Here is a 15,971-nt window from a genome sequence, read left to right on the forward strand (position 1 = left end):
GGCAATCTTTGTGTAAACAGGATGTATCTAAAGATTGACACAGCAGTATTCTTTTAATTGTGTGGGGTTTTTAGTAATTCAGGAGTAATCTAGGAAACTGGCAATTCTTATACATAAGAAATGAGAGGAAGTGCTGCTGCATGAATGAGCAGTGTGATGCAATGAAATAAACCCTGTATTTTCAGCATCAGAAATCCCAAACTTCCCCATTTGTTTCTGTACTGTTTACCTTTCCAGTTGGATCGTTATTTCAAGCTAGCACTGTGTGATTAAGGTGACTACTTACCAGGACAAATCATATAAAATCCCATAAGCAGATGCAGCTTATTTTAAAATAGCTTAGACTGCAGTTATGCTAGCAGCAGTGTGTCAAGAATGCCTCCAATCCTCATTCCAAAATGCATGGTTGACTGCTTCCAGGCATGCTGCAAGATTGGTCCTTTCAGCAGTGTGTTTCACAACACAAAAACATTAGGAGGTCAAGGCTTAAGATTTTGCTATGGTGTGTTTTAACCTGTTGTTCAACTGTTTCCATCTTAGCAGCAAGTAGTTAACCACGCAGAACTCATGGGACCCTATCCAGAATACTGTTTGGGACTGGAATATAAGCTCAGTAAGAGCCACCAAGCACAACAAGGGGCTGGAGAACTCATCCTATGGGGAGAGGCTGAGATTCTGCTATTGCTCAGAGGCTGTGGTTGCACCTCGTAGCTTCCTTTCAACATCTAGAAAACAGTTACTGAGATGACAAAGACAGACTCTTCACAGTGCCATGCACTGGCAGGTTGTATGACAAAAAGCAAGATCTGAAATAAAAGACATACAGATTGGATAAAAGGAAACACTTTCTGCCATTAGGACAGCCAACTCATGGTAAGTCAGGCAGCCAAGAGAAGTTTTGCTGTCGTCATCCTTGGAGGTTTTCAACACCCAGCTATAAAAACTTGATCTGATCTCATTGCTGACCCTGCATTAAGCAAAGGGTTAGACAAGATTATTTCTGAAGGTCCTTTCTAATGTGGGATATTTCATAATTCTGGGATATAATCTCATTAGAAAGCAGCCCCACAAAAACATTATTAATTGTAACCTCCATCACTTTCAAGCTGGAAGCAGAAGGGAACAAAATGATTGTCTCCCTGACCTCCCCATTTATTTTTCCACTAGTTTCACCCTTTTTCATCAAGGCTCCAAAGGCACCATTCACAGATTTCAGCATCACTCTGATTTAGAAAAGTAACTAAACAGAACTTAATGGAGAAATTTGCCTTCATAGGACTGAATAAACACTACTCCAGTCTCAACTGGAATAAAAAGGTTCATACTCTGCACCTCAATAAGCACCAGAAACACCTGCAGAGTAGCACACAGTGGCAACAGAGTGCTGTTCTGTCATCCTGCAAACATACAGAAGTGGCACAGACCTTGGCAGCTAAGCAACTGATTGTCTGCAAGCACCTTCCCTGGTGTCATTCACTGCAAAAAATAAGAATGGGCAACTATTTTCATTCTTTACTCCTCTACCATTACTAGAATAACTACAACACACGTAGCTTTTCTAAGAATACCTTGGCTTTCAAGTGCAAGATGAAACTCTTATCCAGTAGCCACATTCTGATTGAAGTGAGTGACACAACCCAGCCTTTCTCATTACTGAGATTAATACCACTTGAAAGGAACAGTTGAAAGTTAAAACCAAGGTAGATAATAGAGTTTACTGATTTTAAATGCCTAACTAAGCCAATCTTTTCTAATATTCCAAAACTATTGGCACACAATGCATTAAAACACTGCACACACTATCAAAAGCAAATACAGCCATCACTGGAAACCACAATGCTGACTGATGTATGTGATTCAGATCCTGCATTTTTTCAAGCCCACATTTTTCCTCACTGAAAGATCACTGAGTCATATCAAAACAAGAGTAAATTAGTGGGGGAGCAATTACTTTTTATGTGTCAGCAAATGCAGAGTACTCAAAACTTATTTTTCTTGCAAAAGAAAATTAAAATCATACATAAATGCAGATCATTCCCTACGAAATATGAAACAGAAAAGGAATTCCAGAAGGAATGTAAATAAAAGTTCCATTTTGAATGAGTTCATCAGAAAGGTATTACTGAAATGCAAGTCTTATCTGCACCCCTTTTCCACTTACCTCATTTTCAGTTAGGCAGTGAAAATGCAAGTTCCTCCAGCAAGCCACGTATGGCAGAAGATGATTATAATTCACAGGGTTACAGTACAGATGGACACTATCAGGTTTTATTAGTATGATTATGTCTGCAACAATCAGAACAAGCATTATTCCAGCATCAGGACTCCATAATTATACAACCACAAACACAGGAACTGAACAGAAAACACTTTCCCTATACTGTACATCATTAAAAGAAACTGTTTAACTATTTAAATAAACAATCATTCCCCACTTTTTTTTTTTTCTGAAAAGGAACAGTTGGCAGCCATACACTGCTCCAACTACAATAGTACTTTTCACTGTTTGGAACAACTGTGGGTTTATTCTGAAGTCTTGCAAAGAACTTGCATCAGCCTGTCCTTTGACAAGCCAAGAGTGTCAGAGATGAGCACTCACAGAGCACTCAGAACTGTAAACTACAGCTGCTCTTGCCTGATATTACATCAGGAGGTTGCTCCAACTGAAATCCAGCCTTGCAGCACACAGGATAGATACTTAAAGCTTTGTAAAAAAAAATAATGGAATAATGCACACAGTGATTGGCTGCCTTTCAACTATTACAAAAATGAGTAAATATGTTCAAATAAAAGAAAAAAAAAAAAAACAACCAAGATTATTCTAGAACTCCACTGGTTTATCACGCACTGATTGATAACAAACGTACAAACATACCACGACTGAACCAGGACTTCTCATAGTGGGTGCATTTCTCCACGTTCATAACATCTGAGTGGGATATGTTTGAAAACAAGAGCTCTTTGGGAGTGCTCTCCATCAAGTTTTCATACAATTAGAGCGAGGTGTGTCTCTTTTCCCAGCCTCACTCCATCTCCAGAAAGAGGAAAGAATGGGTGAAAATGCTAAACACACTACTTACCATCAAGAACTTCTTCAGGAAAACCAGTTCTTTCAAAGTCATTGTTACTCTGATTATACAAGCCAAAAAGCAGATAGTTGGCCAGCTCCCTGCAGCCTTCATTGTATCGACTGTCTATTCCTGCAAAAGCAAAATCATACCTGAGATGTTCTGTCTTAACATAGCACACTTGAAACGTTTGGGTTCTTCCCAAATAAGAAAACTTTTTCAATAGAAGTTTTATCTGAACACTTTCTCACGGTCAGGGAGCATTCTGCTTTAACATAGTGGAAAAACAGGGGAGGGAAAAGGGAGTTTTTCAAGTTTGTTGCTACATACTCTCACTCCTCCCTTGACCTAAATCTGGCTCTGCTTTAAATCAAGTTTGCAGTGTTCTGAAGCAATAGAATTTCAACTTTAGTGACACAAACCTGACATCTGTCCGTACGCAGTGTTCATTCTAACAAATATGTTCTTGATTGAAGCCTCCTAACAAACTAATCCTGTGACCTAAATCTCCTGCTTTGGAATACATGATTAAACACTATCTTGCAAGTATTACAGTATAATCCCTGAGTCACCAGAAAGCCACTGCAAACTTCGAACAGATAATAAAAAAAAGGTATTCTGACCAAATATGCAGTACACAAATTGGAATTACATGACCCAACTGAAACCATTCCACGATGCTCCAATTCTGTACGTTAGGAGGTGTTCCCTGACAAAAGGGAGTCTTGGCAGCTCATCTGGAACTCAGGTCACAGCACAAACAGGACTCAGCTGAACAATCCTCAGACTCAGCCCTCTGTGCTCCCTCCCAGGAAGCAACCAGCCCTTTGCTCTTGAGAACTACTGAAATGTAACCAGTCACCTTGAAATCTAGGATAGCATTTGAAAGCTAGCACACACAATGCGCTGAAAATAATCTGGTTTACTGCTGACTTCCCTAACTGAAGCATCTTTAAAGGCAATCAGATGAGCGATCAACTGAGAACAAAGCAAGAGTTAGGATGGTCCCCTTTCAGTGGCAGCAAGCTGTTAGATCAGTCGTTCTGCAAGGAGTGTTACTGATGTTCCACAAGCAAACATCTCTTACCATACCAAATGCTAATCTGACAAGACATCACCAACTGTGGGCTGAGCAAAGGGAAGGGGGCAAAAGTCACAGCCACTTCCATCCAGCCAGGCTCATGATCGTGGTCTACAATGGCTAAGGAGCCAAGATGGTGAGCAGCAGGAACAGGCAAAGTAAGAGAGTTAGTAGGAAAAAGGAGGAATAGGAAGTCTGGGAAAAAAAATAATAAAAATCAGAGGAAAAATGAGAAATGTCCTTATTAAAAAGGTGTAGTAATCATTGGAAGAGTTTGAGAGAAGCATCCATATGCACCAGCTCTTTTTTTAGCCAGGATTTTTCATGTTGTGGCTTTAGCACTATTCTACAGAGGCAGATGGAGTTAAAGGAACAAATACATTCAGTGGAAAACAAACAGGAAACGAAACAATGACAAAGATAAGATGCATCCAAAAAGTCTATCAGGAGCCCTCAAGAGAACAATGGGGAAGGCCAGCAACTAGGAAACCCCCATGCCTGGCTCCAGCAGAGCTGCAAATTTAGTAATCTCTGTTCCCAACTCATCACAAGGGCGTTGCTAGACAGTGACTCAGGCCAGCAGCCCACTGCTGCCCAAGAGCCAGTGCTGCAACCAGCGCTTATCTGGCCTCTCCAAGCTGATTCAGTTCATCAAACAGGCTGAGAGCCAGGCAGGTATGGAAAGCTTGTCAGCTCAGCAAGATGTACTGCGTGCAAGATATCAGAAGAACACCACAAGTGATGCAAAAAAAATAAAGAGAAGCAGACTAGGGACAGATTCAGACTCCTTCTTCAGCAACAAAAGGTTATTCAGCTCTGCCATCTCACATATTTGCCATTTCCCAGTTGCTAAGCTGACAAAAACAACCTAGAGGGGGAAGAAGTGCTGCTTTCTGCGTCCTAGCCAAGTATTTGTGGCATGCCCTTCTGCAGCAAAATCAAGAGCTGTTCTGTAACATGCTGAATGCCCACAGGAGTGCAGGAAGGTGATGCTGGAGAAAATGGACAGGTCACCTTTTGCCAGCCACTCAAAACCATCACACAGCTGTGGAATGCCATGCAAGATTTACTGTCCCTGAAGAGGATAGGAAAAGTAAATGTCAAAGTCCATTAAAATGTACTTATCTACACTATAGATCAAACTACAGATCAATCAGAAGAGCTACAACCCACAGACAGATTTACAGATACAGCCTACTGAAACCAAACACACATCCTTGGGAATCAGATCAATTTAACAGAGAGCTAAAAGGTAAACTGTGAGCAACACAGTTTATTTTAAAAAGTGACAGTGCAATTTAGGTAGTCAATATACTGTTTTCTTAACAGACTGAACAGCAACACAGCCCCACTGAGGTTTTTAAAGACACATCTGACACACATCTCTTCCCCCCTGACCTCCACATTCCTTTTTCCTGTCATTTGCAATGCCTTCTGTCCCCAGCAAAGAGTGTAGAATGCCACCATTCAATACTTTAGAATATCAGACCCAGGATTATTTGTAATTAGCCAAACTAAAGCTGGGGGAAAGAGAAATCCATTTAAGCCCAGGTCATTAAATATAGCCAGGAAAAAAATAACATGTGCTGACTGTTTAAAAAGTGTAAGATTATCTGCTTTGTACAAACGTCAGGAGGAATCAAGACATTTTTGTCACGCCAAGTGTGAATTCGAAGACTGTTTTAAAGCATTTGTAAGAAAGACATTCTTGCTTAACCAGAAGTTATGTGAGAAATTCTTCAGACTACATCAGTCAGGTCAGATTAGACAACAGTCTCATTGTGGGTGCAGAAAGAGATTAATGCAGAGCACAAGTTTAACAACAAAACACTTCCTATACTTCCATAAGAGAAATGCTTATTAAGAGGTATGGTCTTATGTATGGTCTTAAAATATTCCACATTACTCTGGGGCTTACTCAAAGAGATTCCTTTTAACTGATGTTTTTCATAAAACAGGTCAATCTTTTGCTTGGGACTTAGTGCAGCTTTAGCATTACCAATAGACAGGGAGTAATGCAGAGCCAATGGCAGAGATGGCACAACTTGATGTATTTTATGAAGTTAGGCAGGCATCAAAAGCAAAACCAAGACCTTTATCTTGTATGATTAAATTCCATTGACACAGCTACCTTTATAGATCTTCTAGCTGTGAAGCTACTACTAACTTTAGATCTCAAACTATTACAGTAGGAAATGTGGGTTAGGAAGAGTTATAATATACAGACAACATCAATCTAAAGAGAAGTAGGTTCTACTACTTCTTTTGTGGCCCAAGAAAACTTCAAGTCTTCTTCACAGAATGGCCCAGGTTAGAAGGGACCTCAAGGATCATCAGGTTCCAACCCTCTGCCACATGCAGGGCCTCCAACATCCACATTTCATACCAGACCAGGCTGCCCAGGGCCCCATCCAACCTGGCCTTCAACACCTCCAATAAATGGACTGGACACCCACAGCCTCTCAGGGCAGCTGTTCCAGCACCTCACCACTCTCTCTGGAAAGAACTTCCCCCTCACATCCAACCTAAATCTCCCCTCCTTCAACTTCAAACCATTTCCCCTTGTCCTGCTGTTATCTACCCTTTCACAGAGTTGATTCCCCTCCTGTTTGTAGGCTCCCTTTAGGTACTGCAGGCTGCAATGAGGTCACCCCGCAGCCTTCTTTTCTCCAGGCTGAACAAGCCCAGCTCCCTCAGCCTGTCTTCATAGTGGAGGTGCTGCAGCCCTCTGCTCATCTTTGTGGCTCCTCTGGACCCTCTCCAACAGCTCCCTGTCTTTCTTGTACTGGGGGCTCCAAACCTGGACACAGCACTGCAGATGGGGCTTCACAAGAGCAGAGTAGAGGGGGACAATCACCTCCCTGTCCCTGCTGGCCATCCTTCCTCTGATGGAACCCAGGATAGCATTTGCTTTCTGAGCTGCAAGGACATTCTGCTAGTTCATGTTAAGCTTTCCATCTATCAAGACATCTGGGTCTTTCTCTGCAGGGCTGCTCTCAAGGACCACCTCTTCCAGTCTGTGCTCTTCTCTTCTTGCTGCACCATTAAAAAAAATATCCATATATAGATAGATAGACAGACAGACAGATTTATATAAAACAGGCTATGGCAGGAAATTCTTCCTAGTATCACTTAATGCAAATCCATGTAACCCATTTCCCCCTGCAAGCCAAGCAGGGTGAAAAGCCATGCTTGTTCTCAACCACTGCTCTCCATAACCACACACATCATCATTATTAACACTGGCACTCGTAGAGTCCTCTCCAGTCCCTTTACTTCCCTGCATTCATGGAGTAACCAGCTGCAACACACCAGCTTTCACCTCTTACACCAAGAAACAAAACACACTGCCTGGATAGCTGACTTTTTGTCCCAAATAGGTTAAGTTCTCCCATCTTCCTTTCAGTGTGGACATTGAGAAAGATTCCCTCTTTCCTCCAGCCACTGAATTTTCTCAAGGCTTGGAAAAGAGCATTGACATTGTTATTTTTGCACTAAACATGCCTGAAAATAGTAAATAGACTTAAGAACTATTTTAGGGAGGAGAGAGTTTAATTATCAGATAGATGTCTGCTGCTGAAGAACAGTGGGCAAGAAAAGTAGATAATGCTACTGTTTCTGAAAGTCATGGCATCTAAATACAATGAGAAGAAGAAAGAGGGGGAAAAAAAAAAAAAAAAAAACTAACACTAACCTAAAATGCAGAGGATTCCATCAGGTTGAGATTTGCTGCTTTGTGTCAGGATGCTCTGGATGTTTCGCAGGCGGCTGCAGCTGCAAAAGAAGGAGAATTGGTCGTTAAAGAGAAAACTAGAAACAATAGTTATAGGTTCTAAGCACGTGCCCTGGTTAATCTCTCACCTCCAGCAAGAACTTCTGTTCATGTTTCCCTGCACCACGCCAGCAGTGCTCCTTGCTGTACCTTAGAAGCAGGGAGCAAAGCACTGCAGGACAGGTGATGCCCAGGTAGAGGTGATGAGAAAAGGGATTGCAGTGGCTCTGACAGCCCAAGAGGGTTTGCAGAAGCTGAGAGAGAACTCAAACACCCCCAGCACCATCAGACCACTTCCACCCCGTGTTACTACATCACACAGACACACTCCAGATTTACTTAGTCCACACTGGGGAAATTGGAAACTTAAATACTCTCATAACAAAAGCTCAACTCAAAAAGAGTCAGACTTTTTACTATAGATTTGCTCCTGCATGACACAGTAACAAACATCACTTACATTACTGAGTTTTCAGTTGATATAAACCACAGCACAAAACACATTTAGAGTGAATAATACTTAACACAAATTTACAGGAACTTTCCCCTCCTATACCAAACGAGACACCTGGAACATTTCCCTAACCTTTCCCAGGTAACCTTTAGCTCTTCAACAGAGCTAAATTTATGATATACCCAAATAAGCAAGAAAGCAACATCGAGCATTCCTGTTTTCATAGTTACTTAAGTAAAAAGCAAATATATCTTTTTAGTGAGACTACGATTATCATGCTCTACTTTCTCTGAAAGACAGGCAAGAGATGAAAGATGTACGTTATAGCTCATCTAAATGCCATTCAAACACTCAGATAAACAGTAAACGAGAGAGATTAGGAGGAAGTTTTTCATTCAGAGGGTGGTGAGGCACTGGAACAGGTTGCCCAAGGAGGTTGTGGATGCCCCATCCCTGCAGGCATTCAAGGCCAGGCTGGATGTGGCTCTGGGCAGCCTGGGCTGCTGGTTGGTGACCTGCACACAGCAGGGGGTTGGAACTGGATGATCATTGTGGTCCTTTTCAACCCAGGCCATTCTATGATTAATTGACACGTTCAGCTCCAACAAAAGGCAGACCTGATCAAATAGGTTCATCCTCTGTCAAGAAAAAGCAGCATTACATGCCCACACAATGAGCAGAGAAGAGCACGAAAGGGAAACATACAGGTCAGGCTATACGTTACTCCATAACAAAATATAAGACCATAGGCATGTTTAATTCAACCTTTAACATTCATCAGCTTTCGGAAGGGCGTTTTTCCTCGCCTCAGTTAAAGAGGTGGTTTCTATGAAAGAAATCTTTGAAAAAGCTTCTGAGATATTTTCAACGTCATTTCAAGTGTGCATCAATCGTTACATTGAAAGGCTGACATTAAAAACAGGCAACTTCTGTGTCTGAAGAAAGATGTTATTCAGAAACACTGAAGGGAATCATTAGAAATCTCACTACACGCTTTTAAACAATACGGGCTGGACTGTGTATGAAGTCAGAGAAAAAAAAAAAAAGGCAGTTTCTTGCATTTCACATTAAGCAGTCATCTGACAAAAACACAGCAATGGCCCTGGGAACAAAACCCCTGACTTTTCCCACCTCCAAAGTGAGTGCTGTCTATACAGAACTGAGTCTTCCATTTTGCCCTGATTCCAAACAGAATCATAGAATGGCCTGGGTTGAAAAGGACCACAATGATCATCTGGTTCCAACCCCCTGCTATGTGCAGGGTCACCAACCAGCAGACCAGGCTGCCCAGAGCCACATCCAGCCTGGCCTTGAATGCCTCCAAGGATGGGGCATCCACAACCTCCTTGGGTTGTAATGAAGAATGTCCTTTGGAAAGCACTATGACCCTTTGGGTTTTGGGATGCCTTCTTGGAAGACAGGGCTCTGATCTCCTTATGGAATCATAGAATTCTTAGAATTGGAAGGGTCCTCTGAAGGCCATCAATCCAACTCCCCTGCAATGAACAAGGAAACCATGACTACATCAGGTTGCCCAGGGCCTGACCCAGCCTGGCCTTGAAAGTCTCCAGGAATGGGGCACCCACCACATCTCTGGGCAACCTGTTCCAGTGCCTCATAGAATCACCAAGGTTGGAAAAGACCTCCAAGATCATCCAGTCCAACCATCCACCTATCACCAATAGTTCTCACTAAACCATGTCCCTCAACACAAAACCCAAACGTTCCTTGAACGCCTCCAGGGTCTGTGACTCCCCCACCTCCCTGGGCAGCCCATTCCAGTGGGCTCCTCACCACCCTCACTGTAAAAGATTTTTATTGATATGCAACCACAGCTTCATGTTACAGCAGCTCAAGGCTGAAGATGAGCGTTAGGAACATTTGAAAGCACAACTTCCTGAGACCTTCTAAGGCAATCTGTAATTCTTGGACTTCAGCAAGCTTCGGACAAGACCTGAGCTGCAAGTTACTTAACTACGTCTACTACAAACATGCCCAGAAAGCAAGCACGGGCAGCCAGGTTGCTTTCAAAGTGTGTAAAGAATTGATGTAGGTGAAGGGAGAATGATTCCACCACATAATTTTTAACAGCAGATGCAATTTCTACCTTACTTTATGCCAGAATAAGAGCCCTCGTTGCTGCAAGGCTCTGTCTCTCCCTTTGTATCTGTGCTAACGATCCTGAAGCCACGTGTCAAGTCAGATGAGCTTATGGATCCAAACAAACGCTAGAGCTGGGATTAAAAAAAATATATAATGCTTTCAGCCATCAGCAAGCTGAGCTGACTGCTGATGTAGAGAGGTCAGAAGGCAAACCACAGTGTGGGACAGCATCTGGCAGCAACGTGTGCTTAGGCCAATTAAGAAATTGTTTGTTAGCGTATTGGCTTGATCTTGGAGCAGACGCCAAAAGGGGGGAAGAATGATAATCATTAACTTGTAAGAATTAGAAATGCTCGTCTGTTCACAGGTCTTTATACTGATTATGCAAAATGCCTTTGTAACAGCACTGCCTCTCACAACCTAGTGAGAGACACAAGCTGTGCGTGCCAGCAAATGAACATAATTAACAACTGTGCCTTTCTCAATCAGAAAAAAAAAAAAAAAAAAAAAACAGAAATACGTTTTTAAAATGATGCCACACCGTATTTAACATCCATTTAATTCATGTTTCCACAGTGCTTTATTGCACTCCTTGCAGTTGAATTCATCCTGTGCACAAGCTTCTTTTCTTGTTGTGACCCTATGGCACGAATGCAGCACCATCAGCATCGATCTCCTATCAGTTCCAGGTTGATCTTTGTCAATGTCTGGGATGGCACAGCTGTGATGTCTGTGCTGTTGGGGTGATGGATGTGATTTCAGGGCAGCACTGAGCTGAGCATGTTTCGCTCCATATTGGCAGATGTTCCACTCCTCCCCCACAAAGGCTAAAAACCCACACGTGATAAAGCCTGAACAGAGAGCAGCCAACATGGGGGAACACTGAGACCCCCCTGACAAGACCCAGCAAATCTTCACATTAGCAATCAGAGAACGATTTGAATAGATGCAGGCTGGCTACCTAAGAAAGATACAGTTTTAACTCAATTAAATATAAAGGAAAGAAGGAATGGCTCCTCCTTTCTCCCTGCTCTCGCTCCCAGTGAGCTGGCTGCTACCACCATCTGTTTCCACTCTAGTCGCCAGAAATAAAATAAATCAAGTTTGTTCTTTGCAAGGTTTCTTTGCTGACCTTCCAATGCTGTTATTTTCTGTGCAGAGCAGAGCACTGAATTTCCCACAGTCTGACACGATCCCCATCTTAAAACATTTATGAAAAGAGAAACCAGAAGCAAGGCTGTGCTAAAGGCTCTCAGAAATCCATCAATTTCAAAAGCAGTCTATTTGAAATTTAATATCCAGCTTCAGTAAAACTTGTGGCTTTTTTCCTCTTCTTAATTCACTAAAATAATTCTGTTTTACTGCACAAAAGACAATGGAGCTTGCTCACCTTCAACACATCACGATTTCCCACCTATTTTCAAAGTTTACCTACACTGAACGCAGGTAATTTCATTGCAAATAGGAGACCCAGTACCTATAGAACCAGTATACTGTAACATTAATTAATTAGTATTTAAACTGGATCTGGAGGACCAAACTCCTTGCTTCTCGACTTCTGTTATGTTCTTCTACTTACGTTATGTGGACAATAATATAATTAACACTTATCCACAGTAAGCAGACAGAACCTGCTTTATCAGGTTCTCAAATCAGAAAACTAAATTTACTTTCCTAAAGCTGAATTCACTTTCAGAACCCATTATTGGACCACCAGCACTGCAGCCATGCGGCCACACAGTACCAAACCAGAATGCTCTCCATCAGTTTGAGCCCAATGACCTCCAAGAGCTAATGGTAGCTGGAGCACCACATACAGCTGAGTTTATCTCCTAGCTCTACTCCTCTCCTTGGTGACTTTTCCTTTTTGCTCTACCTTTCCACTTCTATCAACCACGCAGCACCACATCCTTTCCAGCTTTGGTCTCAGCCTGGCAGTCAACAGACCCTAAAACATCTTAATTCTCCATTATGGTAGGAAGCACCTAAATTTGGGAACTTCTCATCTTCTCTCTCACCCCCTGAATCATAGAACGGCCTGGGTTGAAGAGGACCACAGTGATCATCCAGTTCCAACCCCCTGCTATGTGCAGGGTCACCAACCAGCAGACCAGGCTGCCCAGAGCCACATCCAGCCTGGCCTTGAATGCCTCCAGGGATGGGGCATCCACAGCCTCCTTGGGCAACCTGTTCCAGTGCCTCACCACCCTCTGAGTGAAAAACTTCCTCCTAATATCCAACCTAAACCTCCCCTGTCTCAGTTTAAAACCATTCCCCTTGTCCTATTGCTATCCACCCTCACAAACAGCCGTTCCCCCTCCTGTTTATACGCTCCCTTCAAGTACTGGAAGGCCACAATGAGATCTCCCCAGAGCCTTCTCTTTTCCTTGAACTTGAGGTCCTTCTCTACATAGCTAAAATATAGAGCTCCTTTAAAAAAAAACCTCTCTGGAGGTTGGCGGCCCTACCTATAGCAGAGGGGTTGGAACGTGATGATCTGTGGGGTCCCTTCCAACCCAAAACATTCTATGATTAAAAATAATTAGGTGAGACAAGCTATTACAAATCCTGAACCTCGGTGTAAATACACGAGGAACACATGGATACAAACTGTTAATCTTTCAACACAGAGATGTCCCCAGCTACAATTGGTTGGGAAACCACAACAGCTCTTCCACTCCTGCAGCACTACTCTCCCAAACACCCCACTGTCTGCTCTTCTGAAGCTCTAGGAAAAAAAACCCACACACTTCACCACTTGGTGATTAAAACCAGAACAGTTTAATATTAGGTATATAGGCAGAGACAATGTAAAATGAGCCCAAGTACTCATTTTGCACTTCCCCACACATAGCACAGATCAGTTCTTGCCGTGCATCTGTTGCAAAAGTGGGTAACTAACAACGGGGATCTGCCCACTCTATCTCACACAAAGGTAATGCAAAATTAACAAGCTCACATGGATTTTAGACGGTGGTACCTAATGGAGGCTTTGTTCAGAAACGCATGTATTCTCAATTAAAACACTTATTCATTGCAAAACACAGACACACGAAGCATGACATCATCTTCTAAAAAAGGCATATCCTTCTTTGGGCATTACTCATCTTTTAGTTAAGGGGCGATTTTTCCTCTTTTTTTTTTTTTTTTTTGCAGAACTCTCATTCTTTCTTTTCTTGTTGCAATGCTGAGGGTCCCTGTGGTCAACCAGCTCCCAACACACCATACAGCACACCACAACTCCGAACCACCATGTGGAAGAACTCCAAGAATCATCTCCGTCCGTTTCCCTATTCTTTATATAGTCTTAAGAATTTTTCCATTCCTGTTTGGGACTCGGAGGGGGGGAGGAGGAAGGGAGGGTAACGGATTGTTTTGTTTTAAGTTATTTTTATTAACTGCCTGGTATCTGCTGACCGCTGGGGAAATTTATTGCAAACACCGACCTCCCTGCCTCCATCAGGGCTGCAAAAAGGCAGCACAAGAACCAGTGCTGGAGAGGGAAGAAAAAAAGAAAAAAAAAGAACAGATGACATGCCTCCTACAAACACACCAAATTGCAGATGCTGTCCGGATCTCCCAGCGGAGCTCGAAAGCTTGCAGATGTTCACTGAACGTTCTCATGACAACTCTGAAACAGGATCTCAAATTACAGAAATGGCTCAGAAAAGAAAGGGGCTTGAGTGGAAACCATTTTCTCTTCCAGTTTCTGCTGGGTTTTTTTTTCCTGCCTGTTGGGTGTTTTGCTCCTGATTATGAATTGTGAGACGCACTCCAAATTCTAAGCTCTTTCTAAACAAGCAAGCAATGAATTTATTAAATACATATATATGTGTTTGAAAACAGTCGATCCTCCTTTTTTGTTTCCCTCCTGTGATCAATTTGCTTTCTGAGAGGCTGGGAAAGAACACAGCCATCACCCAGCAGCCATATTCACCTATCTCAGGCAAACAGACGACCTCCATTTCTCTTAGTGCCCAATTTCTCTCTTCACACAGACGTTGTCTGTAAAGCAAAAGCACTTTTATTCCCTCCCTGAGCAAAACCAAAAGCCTGGAGTTCCTACATAGCCATTTAGCGTGGCCAGCTGGTTGTTTGCTGGCAATTTGCAGCATCCCAGCTTATCACCTGCTTTTACATCAGTGGGTGTTTCCACATGCACTATACTATACTACAAATGTTTGCTGTCCTCATTGCCCTGGCTGCAATCTGTGACACCGAAACACTTCAGGTAATGCACTATAGCTTAACACACGCACGCACACCTTGAGTCTTTAAAAAGAAACACTGCTCTAGTAACCGACTGATACCTGAGTTGACACCTGAACTCCAGGCATGCCAACACCACCACCAGACACAGCCCCGCATCACTCTCCTGTTCAGAAACAAGACGGCAGAGCTAAAGAGCGAACATTCCTGCCTTCCTGCTCCCACCTGCCTCTAGTCCCCAAATCACCGTCCTCATCTCCCAGCGTTCACCAAACGCCCCCCAAACCCGTCGCTATCACATCCCTCTCCTCCCCTGCCCGCTACCTGACGAACGCCTCGGCGGCCCTGGGGCGGCGCGCTGCGGGACGCGGGGACGGCCGGAGGAGAAGCGAGCGGCCGCACAGCGCCATAGCGACGGCGATGCAGCGCTCGGGCGGCGGAGCCGGCAGCACTGCGGCCACAGTGCCCCGCGCGTACCACCTCAGAACGGGGCGAGGGGGAAGAGCGAGAAGGCAGATAAGCCGCTCCCCGCAGCACCGCACCAGCCTCGGTTTCCTTGCAGAACTCAGCACAGCCTTTAAGTTCGAAGCAGAAGTGGGAAGATTTCGTCAGCTTGGCACAAACGGTGCGGGAAAGATGGCTTCTTCCTCATGTCCTCCCCCCCCCCACGGGGAGAATGGACTCATCCAACGCCTGCCCTCGGCGCAGCGCCCGTTCCGCCTCACAGGGGCGCGTCTCACCACACGCACACACACACACACACATACATACACACCCGTTTCTCTCCTCCCCTTCCCTCTACACCCTCCCCCCTCCGGACCCCCGCGGGCTGCCGGGCCGCTTGGGCACCGATTGGCTGCGGCTGCGGTTTCTCCGTCCCCTTGGGCACGGCTTTTTTTCTTTTGAAAAAAAAACAAACAACGGCGTGTTTTGGAACCTGTCAGCTGTGCGTCCTTGGGCTGCGCGGAGCGCGTCCTCCTCTTCCTCCATGAGCCGAGCTCTTCGTCCTAAGCAGAGTGAGAGGAGACTGCCTCTCTGCGCTGTGTTTTCATTCCTCTCTTTGATTTTATTCGCTTTTTTTTTTTTTTTTTTTTTTTTTTTTTTTTTGGATGCAAGCAGCATAAATCCCTAAATGTACAGCCACTGGGTGCAGGTGTGGGGTGGTGAGATGTCCTCAGCATCTCCTCAGCCATGTCACTGATGTCCTCAGCCATGACAGGCTCATGACTGTTCTCAGTCATAGCACAAGAATGTCCTCAGCTGTGCTAGGGAGATGTCCTCAGC

At 43.8% G+C, this 15,971-nt stretch overlaps 1 protein-coding gene across 3 annotated transcripts in view; it reads right to left on the minus strand.

Moving 5' to 3' along the window:
• DNAAF9 (dynein axonemal assembly factor 9) overlaps positions 1-15,692 on the minus strand; it is a 67,798-nt gene extending 52,106 nt beyond the window's left edge. Inside the window, exons 1-4 of one of the 3 annotated variants that reach the window (XM_085223752.1) lie at positions 15,625-15,692; positions 7,844-7,923; positions 3,081-3,200; positions 2,162-2,286 (exon numbers count right to left, since the gene is read on the minus strand). In XM_085223752.1, the coding sequence (XP_085079878.1) occupies positions 2,162-2,286; positions 3,081-3,200; positions 7,844-7,923; positions 15,625-15,677 (378 nt within the window). In that variant the 5' untranslated portion in view covers positions 15,678-15,692. Of the gene's footprint in view, positions 1-2,161; positions 2,287-3,080; positions 3,201-7,843; positions 7,924-8,010; positions 8,049-15,011; positions 15,251-15,624 lie in introns of those variants that run through there. The other 2 variants (XM_085223751.1, XM_085223753.1) reach the window with 2 other exon arrangements.
• Between the last annotated feature and the right edge of the window lie 279 nt (positions 15,693-15,971).

The sequence above is a fragment of the Meleagris gallopavo genome, chromosome 4 (genome assembly GCF_905368555.1).
Source record: "Meleagris gallopavo chromosome 4, MGAL_WU_HG_1.1, whole genome shotgun sequence".
Classification (NCBI taxonomy): Eukaryota; Metazoa; Chordata; class Aves; order Galliformes; family Phasianidae; genus Meleagris; species Meleagris gallopavo.